Source organism: Notothenia rossii (assembly GCF_949606895.1).
Source record: "Notothenia rossii genome assembly, chromosome: 2".
Lineage (NCBI taxonomy): Eukaryota > Metazoa > Chordata > Actinopteri > Perciformes > Nototheniidae > Notothenia > Notothenia rossii.
The window spans coordinates 85,010,096-85,029,264 of NC_136904.1; the positions used below are offsets into that span (position 1 = coordinate 85,010,096).

A 19,169-nucleotide genomic window follows, 5' to 3' on the forward strand; every position below is an offset into this window, starting at 1 on the left:
TAAAGACTAACTTCTTCTCCCTGGCATTCTAGTCCGAGCAGAGTATGACTACGGACAATTCCCTGTGTTGGATTTTTATATTTGTTGTGGTAATTTATTGTCTTGTAATGTAATGTAATGTGTTATTTATTATCTGCATGTACAGCACTTTGGTCTCGACCAAAAATCGTTTTAAAATGTGCTTTATAAGTAAAACCTGATTTGATTTGATTTGAAAATAGCATTAGTAAGAAACCAAACATTGACGGCTGTCCATAAAAAAGTAAATATAGTAATGTTGGTCAAGGCAGAAGAGGTGTCCATCTTACATAATCTTAAATAACAAAATAACATTTCTTGTTGTATTGAAGTGATCCGAATTCTTTTACACAAGTGAATCTCTAAAGACCTTCATGTCAGATCAAATATTTTTGTTGTGGATATAGAATCGCATTAGTTAACTGTCAATTCTATATGTGAAGGATTACTCTGGTGAGACTGAAAACTGTAATATTTTGTAAAGCACTGTTTTATGCACGGACATTGACCTCTTAGAAATGATAAAACTGTGCACTTTCTTTTTTGCTGATACCATTTTTTGCTCTGTCTCTTGCAGGCAGTCCTGCAGAGATGTGCCCGCTTCAGGTGGGAGACGAGGTGCTGGCGGTGAACGGCCAGCAGGTGGCAGAAATGAGCTACACAGCGTGGAAGTCGTCCATGGAGGAGGCTCTTCAGGAGGGCAGTCTGGTCATGGATATACGCCATCATGGCAAGAACAGTGAGTCCTATTAACACTGTCTGTCTGAGTGTATGAGTGGGTGTGGTGTTTGTTGGCGTGAGAATCAATTGAACCACTTTAAGGGTTGAGTTCCTGGAATGACAGTTCTGCTTATGCTTGGAGCGTTGCTAAACAGTTTTGACATTTTAAATTGGTCCGTAAACCATTGTGAAATCATCCATGAATGATTTCTTGACAGCTAAGTGGAGAAGGACCTGTAACTTTTTTTTTCTCGTCTGACGAGAGAAGGCTGTGATAGTGTTTCGACTTCAGCGGTTCTTATTCCCATGTTTTCCCTGTGTGTGTTTTTCTTGTCATGTTTTTCCTTTTCTCCTACTTCTACTGTTTCATCAGCGTTCCTCTTTGAATCCTTGTGGTGTTTTCCCTTTGGAGAACTAACCCAGTTTAGGTCCTCTGAGTGTTCTGTTTTCACAGTGTTAGTATAACAGGCTTACTTATCCAACTGCGTCAGTGTCACTTTCCAAATAATAATAAACCACCGGAGTAGCTCACTTGAACTAACACACTGTACTTGTTAAAATACTTTAGTGAAGCCCAGTGGTTGTGAGCCTGTTAGAAACACTGTGTGGGTTTATGGAAGCTTTAATAGGCTGCATGGTTGGGGAAGGTTTCTCTGTCACACCCTGCTGCTCTCTATAATAACACCATAACAACAACCTTGTCCCTTGCTTTATAGACTTTTTATGGAAATAGACAATTCTGTGTCAAAGTTTCACATTATACAAACGACTTCTGCACTCCCAGAAAAGTTTGTTTTAGGTGCAAACAAACACATGCTATTTTTCGCTCTTGCATTGTCTGCATGCAGACTGGGACACAGATCAACCTTCCCTGCCATATAAAAGCCATAAGATCATCAATCTGACCAGTATGGATCATCCGACACTTCTAGGTTCCTCTGACTCAAACACTGTCAGCTCCAGCCTGGATTTCACCTCACGCACTTCCATGGAAAAGCTGGCAACCAAAGTGGCCCCCACCTACCCCGTCATCGTGAGTGACCCAGAATGAACTCAGGTTTGATCGAGTTTTATGTGTGTGTCGTGCCCCTTTAATGAGCGTGCGCCCTGCCATGTCTCCCTGCAGGATGTGGCTTCAAACAGAGTTAATGGAGGTTTCCGCGAGCAGCCGGTGACCATGAGGAACAAAGGTAAAGAGCAGAGCACACAATCTGAAAGGTCAGAAATGGATTTCTATTTCTGACCTGAATACAAAAACACATATTGATGTAATCTTGTTGACTAAATTCTGGGAGAAACTTTTTGTAGACACTGGATTATTATAGATAGAAATGATGACATTTACTGCGTTATGTAACAACATGATGCACCATCAACTGAAATGTATTATTTGATATATTGAGCAACACTTGTATAATCTATTTATTAGTAAGATCTTATCACCTGGTAAAACATGTTTTTCTCCTCACTGTTTTCCATCTCTCATTTAGAGTCAGAACCCATATCTTTGAAAAACTTAAAACGGAGGTCAGAGTTTTTTGAAAAAGGTAAAAAAAAAAAAAATTGGGGGCGGGTGGCTCTTAATAATAATAATGGGTAATCTGGTGGCTGGGTTTCTGTGCTTTTGTCTCACTGTCTCAAACTCTTCTGATTCTCAGGGAAGTGTTGCATGTTTTTTTTTATCAGTAACAGCTTCATGATCAATTCATAAGTATTATCAATTGATCAAGAAGCTGTCGGGATTAAAATAGGTTCCTCTATGGCTCTGATTGGTGCCAGAGATAACCATTGTGCTGTGCCACTTCCCTCCTTCAGGTGGCTCAGGGTCCAGTGTCAGTGCGCTGGTCTACCTCTGTGGTAAAAAGGGTGTTGTGTGCAGTGACTTCCTCACCTTCGCTTGGTACAATCTGGGACACTGACATGCTTTTCAAACCGATGGAGTCTAGTGATATTTGGGGCAAATCAAGCAATTTTCTCCTTACAAACCAAACACACTTTGTTTATCTTTATTTGTTTCAAGATGAAGGTATAAAACCATCAGTTCATTACATTTTTGTTTCGTATAGAGACTTTCTTTTCACTATATCTGTAAAGCGTCTTTGAGCACCTGTAAAAGCGCTAACAAAATTAATCTATTATTATTAACAACAACAACAACATGTTCAGCTCCAGAAGTTGGACAGCATGTCAGACATCAGGCCAGCGTACCAACCACAAATACCATTCTTAGTGTTTGTGGTGTTTTTATGATGCTGTCCAGGTTTAACACATGGTTACACTTTCCGCTCTGCTGCGCATGAAGTTAAAAGCATTCCTGTTGCACTTTCAGCATGCATGTATTGAACTGTTTGTTAGCCTTTCCGACTGTCTGCGCTGTACTTGTATGCATCCTAAGTATGCATGCTGCTCATGTGTGTGTGTTTTTCTTCCAGTTAGTTTGCTCTTGTTGTACTTGTTCCTATATTTGCAAGTATGGGCTGAAATCCAATCTAAATGTCAACAAGTGGTTGATCTTGAATTGAGAAAATCAATAACTTGAAGTGGGTGAAATGATGCCTTTTGAAAACATCAATTGTGTTGTTTTAAATTAGATTTTAAATGATGAATTGACTTAGAAATCAAGACACTTTTCATAGGCTTGTCAACTCTGTGTCGCTACAGTATTTGACCTTGAGATAGACTTCATTGTTTTTGTTCTGTCTGTCCATGTCAGAAGTATTGATCGTATGATTGTTCTCTTTTCAAGGAGGATCAGAGTCTGCAATGCCAGATGTGAGTAGTATTATCAGTGCATGAATGGAAGTTTTGTCTCTTTTGATTTGTTTTCTGTTATAGCAGAACAATATCCTTAAACCCACAGTTATTTCAAATTTTAGACCTATTATTTATAATCTCATGTGCACCACTTTACTTCTGGTTCACTTTTCTTCTCAAGCGTTTAAGTCTGCCAATAATCATCTTGGATTGCAGGAAGCTTGAATACTCAAATGTCTGAGAACAAAATATGTTGTGAAGCCTTTTCAAGCTGAACTGATCCCATATATTTGACAATAATGCAAAGTCAGTTAGGAGGTCAGATCGTATACATTAGTAAAAATGACGACTACAGTTTAACAATACTCTGCTACACGTAATCATCTAAAGAGCCATACATTTAACAAAAAGCAAAAGTATCCAACTTACAGAATTACTTGAGATCTAAATATATCATATGACTGGATTTAATTACTTTGTATACTGTGTGGTACCCTAACCCTTAAAATGTCCTTCTAATATATTATTTGATTTTAGATTTTGAAATAACAGTATAAATCTAAAACCAAAGCTTTCAGAAAATGTAGTGAAGATACAATTACAATATGTTTTTGACAAAATGTAGTCAAGTAGAAGTAGAAGCTTTAATAAAATGGAGATAAGTAAAGTACAAGTATCTCAAAATGTTTCTAATGGGCAGTACATAAGTAAATACATGTCACCACTGGATGCAGTTATATTAAAATAACAGGCATATGTTCTTTGCTTTAAAGCCATAATCAGGTTATAGTTAGAGGGTTTAGGAAACATGTAGTATACACCAGGCTTGTATCCGTGGTCAGTTGCATAGATACGTTTGATGACGTCACAAGCCTCAATGATTGATGCCCTATTGATAATACAAGCAAGTGCATTTATACTGCATGTTTATTTTCTGTGTCTGCAGATTCTTGTTCCCCCAATCGTTCCTTCCAGCCGCTGGTCCTGGGACCCCGAAGAGGAGCGCAAAAGACAGGAGAAATGGCAGAAGGAGCAGGAGCGCCTCCTACAGGTACACAAAGACAGACTCATATAGAACGACATTATTGTATGTTACAATGTGCACTCAGCTGCCACGTAATTAGGGACAACTTGCTCAAAAATGAATGCAGGGCAATAAATGTAATAATAATAATAATCAATTATATTTATATAGCGCTTTTCTGGAACTCAAAGACGCTTTACAGTGTGAGGGAGGGTAACAAACAAACAAGGACAGGCAAAAACAACAAAACAAAACAATAATTAAAACAAAACAAAAATAAATAGGAAAGGCAGTCAAGAGGAAGTTGATTGAGAGGGGGGGGGGGCTTATGGATAGACAGAGTTGAAGAGATGGGTTTTGAGGCGGGACTGGAACAGGGTGAGGGACTCAGAGTCACGGAGGTCTTGGGGGAGGGAGTTCCAGAGCTTCGGGGCTGCCACAGAGAAGAATGTAATGTGTTATACTGAGAGAGAAACACTTAACATAAGCGTAAAAATCCACAAACAATGAAATAAAAATACTCACGGTGAATATTTGGAATGAAATACAATTAAAGGTGGGGTAGGTAAGTTTGAGAAACCGGCTCGAGATACACTTTTTGTTATATTCCATGGAATGCTCTGAACATCCCGATAGCAATGAATATCTGAAGTGCTTTGACAAAAAATCCATAAAAAAATGTCAACTGTGGAAGCCGTAGTACTGTAAAAAGCACGACCAATCATCTGAGCCGGCCCGACTAAAATAACTGGATGGCCTACCTGCCTGTCAGCCTTCCATCTGTGCACAAACTTATCTCGTGCCCTCATTGGTCATGTGCGTGTTCGTGTGTGTTGGAGGAGGGGCTCTGTGAGGAAGTGGCAGATTTTTTCCGGTTGTGTATTTTCAAATTCTAGCGCACTCGAGCTGGTTTCTCCAAAATTACTTACCCCACCTTTAAAGCCAAAATAACTAAACAATCAATTTTTTTGTTTTATTTTATGCATACCCGTGTAAGACACATGTTCATTTCTTTGCGTTTTCCAATCATCTTTTTCTGATTACAAGGATAGCTCTATATCGAGTCTGTGGGACTGTAATTTAGCAGCACCAAAAACGACACCCACTTAAATGACACTGAAGTTGATCAAACCCTTTATCCGACAAAAAGAGACGAGACGCAGAGCTTGAAATGCTAGGAAGTCCTCACAATCAAAGCTGACGGCTCCTAATAGGCACAACACAGAAAACCCTACGGGGCTTTGGCAGCTGAAAGTAAAGCATCTGTCGAGTATCCAATTTATATGTAGTAGAATACTTTCAAAACATTTTGGGAGGGTCTATTTCTGGATGGAGATCAAAGTTGTCCAAACAGAGCGCTGTAGCCGGGAAAGCTTGTTACTCCTCCGATCTAAATCCCTGTTGAATACACGGCCTGATTTCATGAAGCCAGGGACACTTCCTGCCCTGGGCAAGCTTCACTAGGTTTATAACCTGTTAGTGTGGTTACATAACATGTAGTTGAGCTTAGAATATTTTGAATATAATACAGCTACAGTATTGTCTGCGACTATTCATGTGTATTCAATTTGGATGACCTTTGACCTCCCTTCCTGCTCTTCCTATCCAGGAGAAATATAAGCGCGACCAGGAGAAGATGCATGAGGAGTGGATGAAGGCTCAGCAGGAGGTGGCCGACAGCGTAGCAGAAGAAGATGTAAGGAAAACATTTTATCGTGTATAAATGATGGCCTAACATCAAAAACCGCAGGGGGGTTTCTAAAGCAATTATTTTTGGCTTGTAAAATCCCCGTTGACTTCACATCAAAGAGGCCCTATTATGCATTTTGGGGTTTTGCCTTTCCTGTATAATCTTATATAGGTTTCTGTGCATTAAAGGCTAAACAAGAGTTCACACCAGACGCCTCGATTGGTCTCCTTTGTTTATTTCAGAAAGGTATAGCCAAAAAGTGGAGCCACAATGAAAATGAAAATGACCTGAAAATGTCCTTTTTGTCAAGACAAGTCAATAAATAGCAGAACAATGTAAAGTCATGTGGATTCAACTTACAACATATCTGGCTACACTTCCCAAAATGGTAAAAAGATTTCCCGCTGATAGTTTTGCAACAAAAATCCCCCTAAATTCAAATTTCCAAACAGTCTGGTTTGTCACCTCAAGGGACGACATGAGTTCCTCCTGGAGGTTAAATGACTTCATGCCCTCATGTGCTTCCTCTTTCCGTCCTTCCTTCTCCCTAGGAGCCAGAGAGCCCGGTGGTGGACAGACACAGCCTCAGCCCAAACTCACCCGTCTCCCCCTTCAACCCGCCAGCCTTTCTTTCATGGGAGGAGGAGGAGAGAAAGAGGAAAGCCGAACAGGAGCGCCAAAGGCTGGAGGAAGAGCGGGAACGCCAAAGACAAGCGGAGGAGAGGAGGAAGAGGGAGGAGGAGGAGGAGGAGGAGCGTGAGCTGCTGCGTCTTCAGGAGGAGAGAAAGCAGAAAGAAAGACAGGAGGAAGAGGAGAGAAAGATGAGGGAGGAGGAAGAGCTGAGATGGCAGAAGAGGAGAGAGGAGGAGAGGCGGCAGGAAGTTGCAGAGCATCAGCGCAGGGAGCGGGAGAGAGCCCAGCAGCAGCAGCAGCAGTGGTCAGTAGAGACACCGCTCCTCCTGGAAACACTAACACTCGTCTGTCCATCATGTTGATAAGAACACATTTCAGTCGAAAACATAACCTGCTGTCTGTCCTGCATTAACATAAGTGCAACTAATGTGTTTGCATGTGCTTTGTGAGTAACCCTCGTCTCACCCCTCCCTCACACTACCAAAGGGCCGGTGACTCCCATGGCTTTGCCAATGTCCAGCCGTCTCTGTCCTTTACAGACAGGTCAGTACTGTACAGGACGGGCTGTGTTTGCCTTTGTCAAAGTGCATCTGCAGTCATAACATAATGCTACTTTCTGTGTTCAGCTATTTGTGCTCATATTACCTGCTTGCTTCATACCATGTTATAATAAAAACAACTATCTCTTACAATGTATTATAGCATGTCTGAATAATGACTTTAACAGGTTGTCTTGGCAACACTTTCATTTAGGTCCTAGTATTTATGAGCACTACAGTATATGATACTTTAATAAATGCTAGTTTGGAGCAGATAAGTGTTTGTTAATGTATTTGTCACTAACCAAAAGCCCTTCTATGGACACTGGAGGCTGCTGTATAACGATCTGGTAAAACACAGTTGTAATTTATACATACAAATATGTCTTCATACCATAGGATAGAGTTATCTTGTCTTATCTATATTATACATCTCTAAATCTGCTTACAACTACATTATAACCCAGTGGCGAACCGTGTCTATCACAACTGGACCTTCTGTAGAAAGGTCCCCCCCCCCCCGGCGTTATAATGTCCGTCTTTTCACTGAATTGTCGTCTTGAAAAGGGTACTCACAACAATTCCGCCTCAACTTCATCTTCACTTGTTGCACTCGCCATTTCAACGTTAAAAACAATAAAACGGCATGAATTGCTTCGTCGCATTCTAGATCCTCTCTCTCGAGCCGTTAACTAGCGGGCCTTCTAGAGTACCCTGGAACCGAGGGAAACTCTGAAAGAATACGCCCATTGGCTGCAAATCAATATATGATTGGTTGATCAAACTGTCAGTCCAAACGTACGCTCTCATTCAGTGCAACGGCCAGGGCATTCGATCAAGGATGTAGAATACCTTGGTTGAAGGATATTCTACCCAGAGACCCAGAACAAGATCTGATTGGTTGCTTTCTTTTCTAACACAAAACCACTGAAATGCGTAGTGCATGGTCCGAGAAGGAGAAACAAATCAACGTAACACTGTGATATTACAGATCAACAACACAGATACCATTCTCATTTATTCATTTAATAAACACTTAATTACATTTTATTTATATAATTAAATAGATTTTTTGAGTGTTCCGGGTATTCTCTGAATACCTTGAAGGCCCTGACGGTTCCCCACTGTTATAACCCAATTAATAAATGTCTGTATTCTGCTTGATAGGGGTGATTCAATGTTGTATTTGATATCTAAACTAATTAATGTTGCCTTCATGTTAGAATATCCACACTTCTTGCTCCACCTTTTTTAAGTTCTGCATACCAAAACAGTTTCTCACAAGCATTCGATACTGCAAAACGTCAAACAAGAACAATTTGTCGCACAAACACCTCGACCAGGTCCATAATTAGACATCACAGGAAGTAAATCCTGTTTCTCGTCTGTTATATAATTACAAAACATTTCTCAGTACATGTACAAATTGGCAATTATTTACTGCATAGCTGATGTGTCCAAGTATTTACCACACTCTTTTTCTGGCTCTATCTGAACCAAACCATTCAAAAACATGTCTCTGTGGAGACCCCCAGCAAGTGGTTGGGTCTCCAGCTGAGATGAAAATTGCCTGTGATTGGTCTGCAGTTTCTTTATATAACCATTATTAACTGTGCTATTCCTCATACAAATGTGGGAACTTGAGGCAACAAACATTTTGGAAAATATATGGCTTCTTACAAAATTATTCTTTTGTTATCTATTTATTAAAATCTGGCTCCAACTGGTATTTTCTTGTTTGACAGGACGAAATCTCAATCATCTCCGCAGCTCGATGAAGAGGAAAAACCTCAGAGAAAAGGTACGTTTTCTTGATTTAATATACTCTCCATTATTTATAAACTGATGAATTCGATAAATGCAACAGCAACATGACACCAGGAATATAAGAACTTTCAAATGTGTTTCTCTTGATGCTGGTTGTTATAAAAAGGACTCAATGTATGCATGTTGTTGCACATACGTGTACATATTATACAGTATGTGGGCTGTAATCTGCTGTAGGTGTTTATATGCAGCGGGGGGGCATGGCTCACTGGCTGCTGGAAGAGCAGGCGAGGAATGCGAGTCAACAGGCCCAGAGTCAGCGGGCTGCGTCAGAGCTGGAGAAGGAGAGGAGGAACATCCTCAATGCCATGAGATACAGAGAACCGGAGAAAGGTCTCATTATCATGATCAGTCAATTATGAAATCTCACCGTATCAAAACGGTTTGATTAACAATCATTTGGTCGATCAATTGTTCGGCCTACAAGAAAATTACAGGCAGTGAAAAACAATTAACTCATTGATTGCAGGGTAATTTCTCTCAGCCTGCTTCCATAATTTCATTGCACTTAATAAAAGAAAGGTCAAATCAAGACTGGGGAACAATCGTATCAACATCGTCACAATCTTGTTCCTTCTCCAATTTCTCCACCAGTGATGATTTATTTTTCAGTTTCTAAAGTGTATCTCTCCTCTCTGGGTGCAGTGACAGGCGGTGTTGTGGGGGACAGGATGGGAAAGCAGTCCCAGTCCCATGCGGAGCTGGAGCGCCAGCAGATCCTGAACGAGATGAAGAAGAAGACTCCGATGCTGAGGGACAAAAGCTGGATCCGCCAGGACTCAGCCGCCATCGGCACCACCCAGGAGTCCCACGCACCCTCAATGCGCAGGTAAGGTCTCCCCAGTGTGTATGAGAGTAAAGTAACCCTGTTGTGTTATGATGGTGGTTGGCCTTTCACTAATGTCCTGATAATGTGTGAGGATGAAAACATTTAGAAGTCTGGCTACAACTCATTTGGCAAATTTGACCATTACTAAAATATATAAACATTCAAATAAATTCCAAAGTTTGTAGCCAGACATTTTAAATGCCTCTTATGGGCTAACGTGGGTGTGGTGTGGGTTGGCTTTGCAGAGGTGAGTCTCTTGACAACTTGGACACCTCCTACAACTCCTGGCGCTCCTCATGGACCCCCAGAAGCACCTCCCACATCCCAAACTACTCTGCGCCGTACTCTGGGGGCCCTTCCCTTTATGGTGGTGGTCTTGGGGCCCAGCGTCCTGTCTCCTCCACCATGCCTTCCTCCTACTCCATGGGCTCCCTCCGAGGCGGGGCAGGTCCCCCCTCGTCCCCTTGGTCCCGGCAGTCTTCTTCCCCCTCTCCTTCCTCTCCGTCACCTGCCACTTCTCCAGAGCCCACGTCAGAGGCAGGCGCCTCTGAGCAGCGCAGCAGGTAAGATTAACAATTCTGCTTCGCCTAACCCCCCCAACAGCTGCCTCTAAACTCTCACTGGTATTCTGGGTTGGTGTTGAGGAAACATAACTGTGTATGGGGAAGAAAGTGGTGGGAAAGGGGAACTGAACTTCATCTGATTTCACTTGTTCTACTTTTTAATGTATTACAATATTATGTTTTTTTGTTATGTTGTTTCATGTCCTTCTTACCCTCCATATTACAGTTGACAGGTTGACAATCATTTACAATCCTGTTTTTATTTACAGAAACTCTGTTCATAATTACAGTAATAATTTGAGTCTGTGTTCATGTGTTGCATCAGCGGCTCATACTTTCCAATGTTTGGTTGCCAGATCTTTAAATATCAAAATTTGAAATAATAACTTCATCATAGTTTTATTCTTGTAAACCAGAATAGGATACATAATTGATGCATTTGAATAGGTGACTGAACAATCTATTTCATGAAAAACATATCTACGTATTTCTTTACAATGTTTGAAATGGAGCTGTTGTCAACGAGCAGCTGTTTCCTCTCGCGGGGGACATGATTGGCCCTCAATCAAAATCAATATTCATCAAAAGCAAACAGATGATTTCTCATTGTAACCCTTTTGTGTGCCGTCTCATGTGTAAACATGAGTTTTGCGTGTGTGTCTGCATACATACATGCGTCATGCATGTGTGGAACGCTCTCAAATCACAGCTGTGCGTTCTGTAATCCAGGTCAGTGAGTGGCAAGAAAATCTGTACGTTCTGTGACACCCCGCTGGGGAAGGGAGCAGCCATGATCATCGAGTCCCTCGGGCTCTGTTATCATTTGACCTGTTTTAAGGTGAGAGCTGGGCTCGTGTCGCCCCCCCCCCTCCTGGAGTACCTCGGCTGATCCTCAAGCGCTAACATGATCACTCCTTTCCTTTTATGACTAACCTGGTGATCCTCAAGGTCTTGATCCCTTTACAGCTGAGCAAAGTGTCTGTGCCAAACTAATCAACCCCTCCCTCACTTTGTCTCTTACTACCAACCTTTGATTGTTGATTCTTCCCAGAACGCTGGTCTGCTCTTGGGTTTGGTCTCCACTCTCCAGAGATCCCTCCTTCAAATCTGTGACTGTAATTTCTTCTTTTTCCTCAATTCTTCTCTTTCTATACATGAAATCAAGGGGCTTCTGTCATCCCTCCGCCTTTGGACTTGGTCTCTTTGGTCTAGCTTTAAATCTATTGAATAGCTCTTAAACTTTTGCCTCTCCCTCAGTGCATCGACTGTAAGTCTGAACTCGGGGGATCGGAGGCTGGGGCTGAAGTCAGAATACGAAACAAACAGCTCCACTGTAACTCCTGCTACATCCGGTATAAAGGTGAGTCCAGCATCAATCTGATCGACATCATGACGTTTTATTTTCCGCTTCCTTTACGTGTAATATCCCTGTTTCCTTTCAGTTGGCCAGCCAACCTCTATGTGACGTGACTGTCCTCCAGCAGATCGATGAAGAGACTACTTGTGACAACAACCCATGAACATTTAAGTGAACGTTGAAGCCATTGCAAATAGCTGGGACACTTGGTATGGACATGTTTCCATGAATGAAAATCTCAGTTGCCTCGCTGATGAGAATTATATTCGTGTGTGATTAAGAGGGTAAGCTTGCAAAGAAGTTATCTACTTTAATGTTTATATCATATTAAGTATTACACTATGAAAGGGTTCTGCATGCGCCAGAGTTATTAAATGTTTAAGCAACAAAACTAGTCAATACGTTCAATTGTAAGATTGTTTATGATGTTTGTCATGACCTTCGCTTATAAAGATATTAGAGATCTTGAGAGAGTTTTAAAGGTTTCAATCTCCTCTTACACATGCTTTTATTTCCGCTCAGTCTTGTGGTATTAACATGTTTGTTTGTTTTGTTTGTAACAGGGAAAAGTAATTAAGATGACTCTATTAGCATTCTTGCAAAACCTATTTAAAACCGTCTGCTTGGATAGCACTTGTCTTGAGTTTTCACTGATAGATAGAGGATTGTACACACAAGCAGGTTTTCGTGTAAAGAATATATAATACTGAATGGCATTGAGGCAAAACGTAACATTTGTAAATAAAATGACTATATGCTCATCTCTGGTGTTTTTGTTTACTTTTTTCAGCTGTGGAATCGCATAATTATTTGTAATGATATTCCGGTACATGGTGCAAAGCTTTCCCTGCCTCTGTAATCAAAAATCTTTATACTCGTGTCTGTCTGTCCGTCCCTCTCATTCTCTGTTTCTCTGTAGTGCCACAGTCATAATGAAAGGAATTTCAATGAGCTTTTGTGCAAAGGTTCAGAGGACCTGCCTGCTTTGTGTGCTCTGAAGCCAATTTGTCATGCATATTTCATTCGGTGCACATACATTACATTTGAGTCCACTTTGATAAGCTATTTTCTGAATGTATTCTGTCATTTCGGCTGTTCCATTACATCATATCTGCATAAACATATATTGAATATTCATACGAGCAGGGACCCTCTTGGTTGTTCAGTCTGCAGCTCCCAAATGGATTTCAGCAGCCAGGTAAGAAATTGTCCTCATTTCCCCAAAAATTGGAAATAGGCTCAATTGAAGCAATATATGGAAATAAGATGGACCCGGAATAAATTGGCTCTTGTTTCTCAAGCCAAAGCACAAACAGCCTTGGGAGGCAGACATCTCAGATTCCTAGATCCCTTTTTTTTCTTTTTCTTGGCACCCATCTGGGAGGGAGAGATTTTAATCCTCATGCCTGAAAACAAGTGCGGCCTGAATGGCAGAAAGATGAGAAACATAAAACCTTCCGGGATAAATGTGCAATTTTTGTCCTCCAAAACCAGGGCCACAACTGTTTTTATGGAAGGCTTCGGCGTGGATAATCAGATTACTTTGGTGTGTATTTACACTTGGATGCTCAGATGAATATATTCTGTATAAAAAGATGGAACAAGGAGTTTAGATATGCATGCTCATCCCTCCATCAAAAACTAATTTGAAACTCAAACAACACACTGTCAGCTTTTTCTCTCCCTATAGAAGAACATATATGAAATGTTCCCGGAGATTTCCAGTCAGACCCTTGTGGATGGTTTGTCATTTTGCAATCAACACACAAAGTCCAATCGTCATTCTCCATGTCCACACACTATTCTTTGACCAGAGGGGGGCGCTGTGATCTAACATTATTTACGAAGATGCGCTGATGTGATCCTTCAGCCGCAGCTGGATGGTAACAGCTACTGTTTGCACACTAATCTTTATGAGAAGTAGAGATGCTTTATCCTCTCAATTAAGCTTTAGTAGTTTATAAGCTTATTGTCCTATGGAATATGCCAAACGGTTGTGTGGTTACATTTGAAAATTAAATATAAGTGACATAGATTTTTCTTATTTGAATTAGTCTTAGTTGAATTGTTCAGTAGAAAGTTTAAACCACATTTTTGACTCACTTTTGACCTAGAAGAATTTTTTTTTGATTTAAAAGACTTCCTACAGCGCAGGGACGGCTTTTCACCCTTAGAGAAAGCCACCAGGCATTAATTCACCTGCAGCTCGAACTGATGCTATAATTAGCATGTAATTGCAGATACCGTCTCACCAGACCTGTTGCCATGGCTTGCAGGCAACATGCGTACATTTTAAAGAGCTGTTAAACCTTGAATTACCTACATGGATTAAAGAAAATTGACTTTAAGTAAACCTGTGAATTCCCATAAGATTAGGACGAACCTGTGAGTGGATTTTCCATTTATGGAAAGCATAGTATTACATTAAGAACCTTTATCCTGGGAAAGGTGCACATTTGTAAGAAATCCCTTATATCCAGACGTCCATAAAAGTATGGTCAGGCAGTTCTGTCACATATGGAAACATTTAACATGATGAACTGGAATAGTAATTGTATTCAGGTAAACTGTAATTACTTTGGCAATTACAGTAAATTATGAGGTGCATGATTAATTTAATTCTTCACATGCTTATTCAAATTCTAATAAAAAATGTAATAGGTGGAGCTGAATATGCTGTGAATGTAAATGTAGTGCAGCTCACATGCAATATAGGGAGTTTAAGGTGGTCATTAAGTGTAAAGACGTTTGCTCACAGCATGTTATCCACATGTATTCTCACAGTTCTAGCATTAGTTTTGATTCTGTATCTTATTGCCAATTTTAAAACTAAAAGGTTTTCAATTTAAGATGGTCTTTGCAGGTGTTCCGTTTATGCACAAGCTCTTTTGATTTTCAGAGGGTGCGCTGTGAAACAATAATGTCAGGGTCACCTGTTTCATCTCTGCTGGCTTTAACCCAAGCCTGTTTTTCAGGTCTCAGGCTTAAAAATGACATTTCCAGAACAAATGACCATATCTTCCCTTCTAAAAGGGGAAAATGAATAATCTTTTTATTCAAAGTAATGATAAACCTGTGCGTTGGATGTAGAAGAGTCAGAATCAATATAGATGTTTTTTTATTTTAAAGAAAAGTCAGATTGAACATAGTAAAAAACTGTAAATTATAGTGTCCGTCCAAAAAATATTTTTTACTTATAGTGAAAACTACCCTTGGGTGATGGGTTAGTAGACTAAAAGCTTTAGGAATCCAAAGTACAACATATAAGTACCCTGTATCGAGATTGATGCAAAACAAGTGATATTTGACCTTTTTTTAGAGAGGTTTAGCAAAAAATAAACACTTCTGGGGTCATTTGGGCTAGAGCCAATGGAATTGGAGAGACAGCAAGCGCATTTCGTGGCATCTGCGGGCAGTGGCAAGTACTTCCGGCATCTGCCACAGAGGCCGCTACTCCGTGGTATCTGTGGCAAGTATATGCCACAGATGTGGTATCTGTGGCAAGTATATGCCACAGCCACAACTTGCCGTGGCAAGTAAATGCCACAACCATACCACAACTTGCCGTGGCAAGTATATGCCACAACTTATATATGCCACAACTTGCCGTGGCATGTAGGCTATATGCCACAACTTGCCGTGGCAAGTAAATGCCACAAGTTAAGAGTTAAGAGAAGGTTTACGGTAGCTGCCACTCGCCTTCCCTGGCAAATGCTGATATTTAAACCCGTATTTATCGCGTAAAATGTCGCTGTTTTAGCATGACTTTATCGGACTGATCTGTACACAAGACTGATGATCTGTTACTGATGGTCCGATCATATTTTTCAAAAAGATTAAACATATGTTCTATAGATTTTACTTGGAGAACGTGGTTTGTTAAAATAAATAAACGTGCTATTTTTATGATAATAGTCGGTACTCGAGTTGAGGGGGGATGGCATCCCCCCTGAAATAAAAACGGTTAAAATCATCCCCCTTCTAAAACGCATGGCGGGACCAATACGATTTTCATTGCCATAAGCAATAGCTGTGCACATGATATAACCTTTCACCCTTGATGGATTTCCATCATACATAATACACATAAGGATTATCTTATGTTAATGTTGGTATAGGCTACTTGACAGTAAGTGTGCTTCTATTGTTTGTTTTATATATAAATATATACATTCACTTGAAAAGACTGTAATTTCCTATTGTTACTGTTTTACTTTATGACAACTAGTGGTCATTTTCTGTGTTTTTGTTATGTCAGTGTTCATTTACTGAGTTTGTGATTTGTGACTTATTAATAAGGAAAACATCATCCTTAAAATTATTTTTTTTAATGTATTTTTAAATGTTCTAAATTTGAAAAAAATAGATAAAAATAAACTAAAGTTAAAATCTTGTTTTTCATGCCCCAAGAGCAATAAAAACACTTTAAAAAATCCTGAGTGAGGCTTTCATAATTCATGGATGAAAGGGTTAAGAAAGACAAATATATGTTTCTATTGGTTTTAGTGAGATGGTTTATTTTAGTGTATTCTTACATATTCAGTAGGCTATATTGTTTATTCTTTAGATACTCTGTAGATAAATATCTACTAATAATGTGTAAATTATTTCCTGTTTCTTTTTATTATTATTATTTGCTGTAACGCAAAGATTTCAACATTTTAGATAAATAAATTAAATACAACGTATCATATCAAAATCTGTTTATGTTAATTAGCAACACAATGATTTGATATTTGCATGCATGACATATAACCTTTTTACTGATGCACACAAAAAGTTTTAACAAGGGTGTAATTATATTACATTGTAACCCTCTTTCCTCAACATATTAAATCAACTTTATACGGTTAAATGAGGATTGCTTGGAGTATCATGCTTAAGAGAACATTCTTCATGTTAATTGTTCAACACTTTCAAAACGCAATAAAAGGATGGATAAAAAAGCATGCATTGTGTCTTGATTTTTAATATACTGTCATGATTGTCTTAACGGAATAACATGGTTTGTTTGGATTCACCGATATCAATATCTAATAAGAATAATCTGAAGCATTTAAATAAAAATGTTCAACCAGAATTAAAATATTAAACAACAAAACAGATACAATGACATTAATCTGTTTATTAACAACGAAAATAATACAAATTAAGTACATATGCCTGGATTTAAAATAACACATTTATACATGTGTACAATCAAATATAACTGTCCTTTGCCTCATTTATAAAATATAAATCTTAGCATCTCACTAGCAGTGGCAACTGCAATCAGTTACAGCTGCCCTAAGTCTGTAGCCAAGTCTAATAACACCATTGTACACGTTGCTGTGTCAATACAGATATTTATTTTTAATTATTTGTCTTTACTAGTAACAATACACCTGGTTATCGTAGCAAGCAGTGGAAACTCCCCTCAAGAAGCGACAATTGCCAAGGGCTTGCGTTGCAACGCTCACTTGCCAATATTTCTTTTTTTATTACAATATAGGCCTATGTTTAGCATACTATCATAGATATAGCACGTTTGTTTATTTTAGCAAACCACGTAGGCTATTCCAAGTAAAATTGAATATAAATGATCATTTATTATCTTTTTGAAAAATAGAGATCGCACATCAGTCCTGTGTACAGATCAGTCCGATAAAGTCATGCCTAAACAGCGACATTTTACACGATAAATACGAGTTTAAATATCAGCATTTGCCACGGAAGGCGAGTGGCAGCTACCGTAAAACTTCTCTTAACTCTGGCATCTTGTGGCAACTCCCGTTCAGCATGCGCAAATGCCACGGCAAGTTGTGGCATATGCTTGCCACGGCAAGTTGAGGCATATGCTTGCCACGGCAAGTTGTGGCATCTGTGGCATTTACTTGCCACGGCAAGTTGTGGCATATACTTGCCACGGCAAGATGTGGCATATGCTTGCCACGGCAAGTTGTGGCATCTGTGGCATTTACTTGCCACGGCAAGTTGTGGCATATACTTGCCACGGCAAGTTGTGGCATATAGCCTACTTGCCACGGCAAGTTGTGGCTGTGGCATATACTTGCCACAGATGCCACAGAGTAGTGGCCTCTGTGGGAGATGCCACAAATGCCAAGGCACATGCCACGGCGATGTAGTGGCAACACTCATTGTGTTCTAGTATGATAAATAAAATAACATTGTACCTTGAAAATCAATGCATTCGTTCATTTGACACGTTGGTGGTTTTAGGTAGGCTATACAGCGACCCCTTGTGGTTCTAGTGTGAAGTAAAAGTAGAAGTAGCCAACCTAAATGTTGGAATACTCTGTTACAAGTAAAAGTCATGCATTAAAATGTTACTCAAGTAAAAGCGCAAAATGATTAGCATAACAATATACTTAAAGTGCATATTACATGTCTTCATTATAATGATTGATCATGAAAGTGTTCTCAAAGCTGGTAAAGGTGCAGCTAGTTTGAATGACTTTGTATACTGTAGTAGGGTATCTTGTGAATTTACTCCAGGAGTAACTATAAAGTCTGATTTAAGACTTGATTATATGTATCATCATTAATCAGAATCTGTAGTAAGTAACTAAAGGTAGCGTATTAAATAAATGTAGGGGAGTAGGCTACAATTACACAATTTACCTCTGAGTTGTAGTGGGGTAAGTAGCCTACTACGTAACATACCATTTACATACTCAACTAAAGTACAACTAGGCTATTTCTAAATCACAAGTACAGTACTTGAGTATACAAGTTAGCCTATTTCCCACCTCTGGTCAACAATGTTAGATCTTTATGTCAACTTACTAATAATATATCTTGAGTATTATCATAAAAATAGCACGTTTATTTATTTTAACAAACCACGTTCTCCAAGTAAAACCTATAGAACATATGTTTAATCTTTTTAAAAAATATGATCGGACCATCAGTAACAGATCATCAGTCTTGTGTACAGATCAGTCCGATAAAGTCATGCCAAAACAGCGACATTTTACGCGATAAATACGGGTTTAAATATCAGCATTTGCCACGGAAGGCGGGTGGCAGCTACCGTAAACCTTCTCTTAACTCTTAACTTGTGGCATTTACTTGCCACGGCAAGTTGTGGCATATACTTGTCACGGCAAGTTGTGGCATATATAAGTTGTGGCATATACTGGCATGGTTGTGGCATTTACTTGCCACGGCAAGTTGTGGCTGTGGCATATACTTGCCACAGATACCACATCTGTG

The 19,169-nt window shown here is 39.6% G+C and overlaps 1 protein-coding gene across 14 annotated transcripts in view; it reads left to right on the forward strand.

Moving 5' to 3' along the window:
- The window catches only part of lmo7a (LIM domain 7a), a 48,812-nt gene extending 36,097 nt beyond the window's left edge, over positions 1-12,715 (forward strand). For 3 of the 14 annotated variants that reach the window (XM_079665452.1, XM_079665458.1, XM_079665457.1), the window contains 17 exons: positions 596-757; positions 1,587-1,771; positions 1,865-1,928; positions 2,229-2,285; positions 2,554-2,595; positions 3,485-3,510; positions 4,439-4,543; positions 6,126-6,212; positions 6,758-7,143; positions 7,326-7,382; positions 9,124-9,179; positions 9,383-9,538; positions 9,851-10,034; positions 10,280-10,597; positions 11,327-11,435; positions 11,855-11,957; positions 12,040-12,715. In XM_079665452.1, the coding sequence (XP_079521578.1) occupies positions 596-757; positions 1,587-1,771; positions 1,865-1,928; positions 2,229-2,285; positions 2,554-2,595; positions 3,485-3,510; positions 4,439-4,543; positions 6,126-6,212; positions 6,758-7,143; positions 7,326-7,382; positions 9,124-9,179; positions 9,383-9,538; positions 9,851-10,034; positions 10,280-10,597; positions 11,327-11,435; positions 11,855-11,957; positions 12,040-12,062 (2,120 nt within the window). In that variant the 3' untranslated portion in view covers positions 12,063-12,715. The remainder of the gene's footprint in view (positions 1-595; positions 758-1,586; positions 1,772-1,864; positions 1,929-2,228; positions 2,286-2,553; positions 2,596-3,484; positions 3,511-4,438; positions 4,544-6,125; positions 6,213-6,757; positions 7,144-7,325; positions 7,383-9,123; positions 9,180-9,382; positions 9,539-9,850; positions 10,035-10,279; positions 10,598-11,326; positions 11,436-11,854; positions 11,958-12,039) is intronic. The other 11 variants (XM_079665462.1, XM_079665456.1, XM_079665461.1 and 8 more) reach the window with 11 other exon arrangements.
- Positions 12,716-19,169: the final 6,454 nt, after the last annotated feature.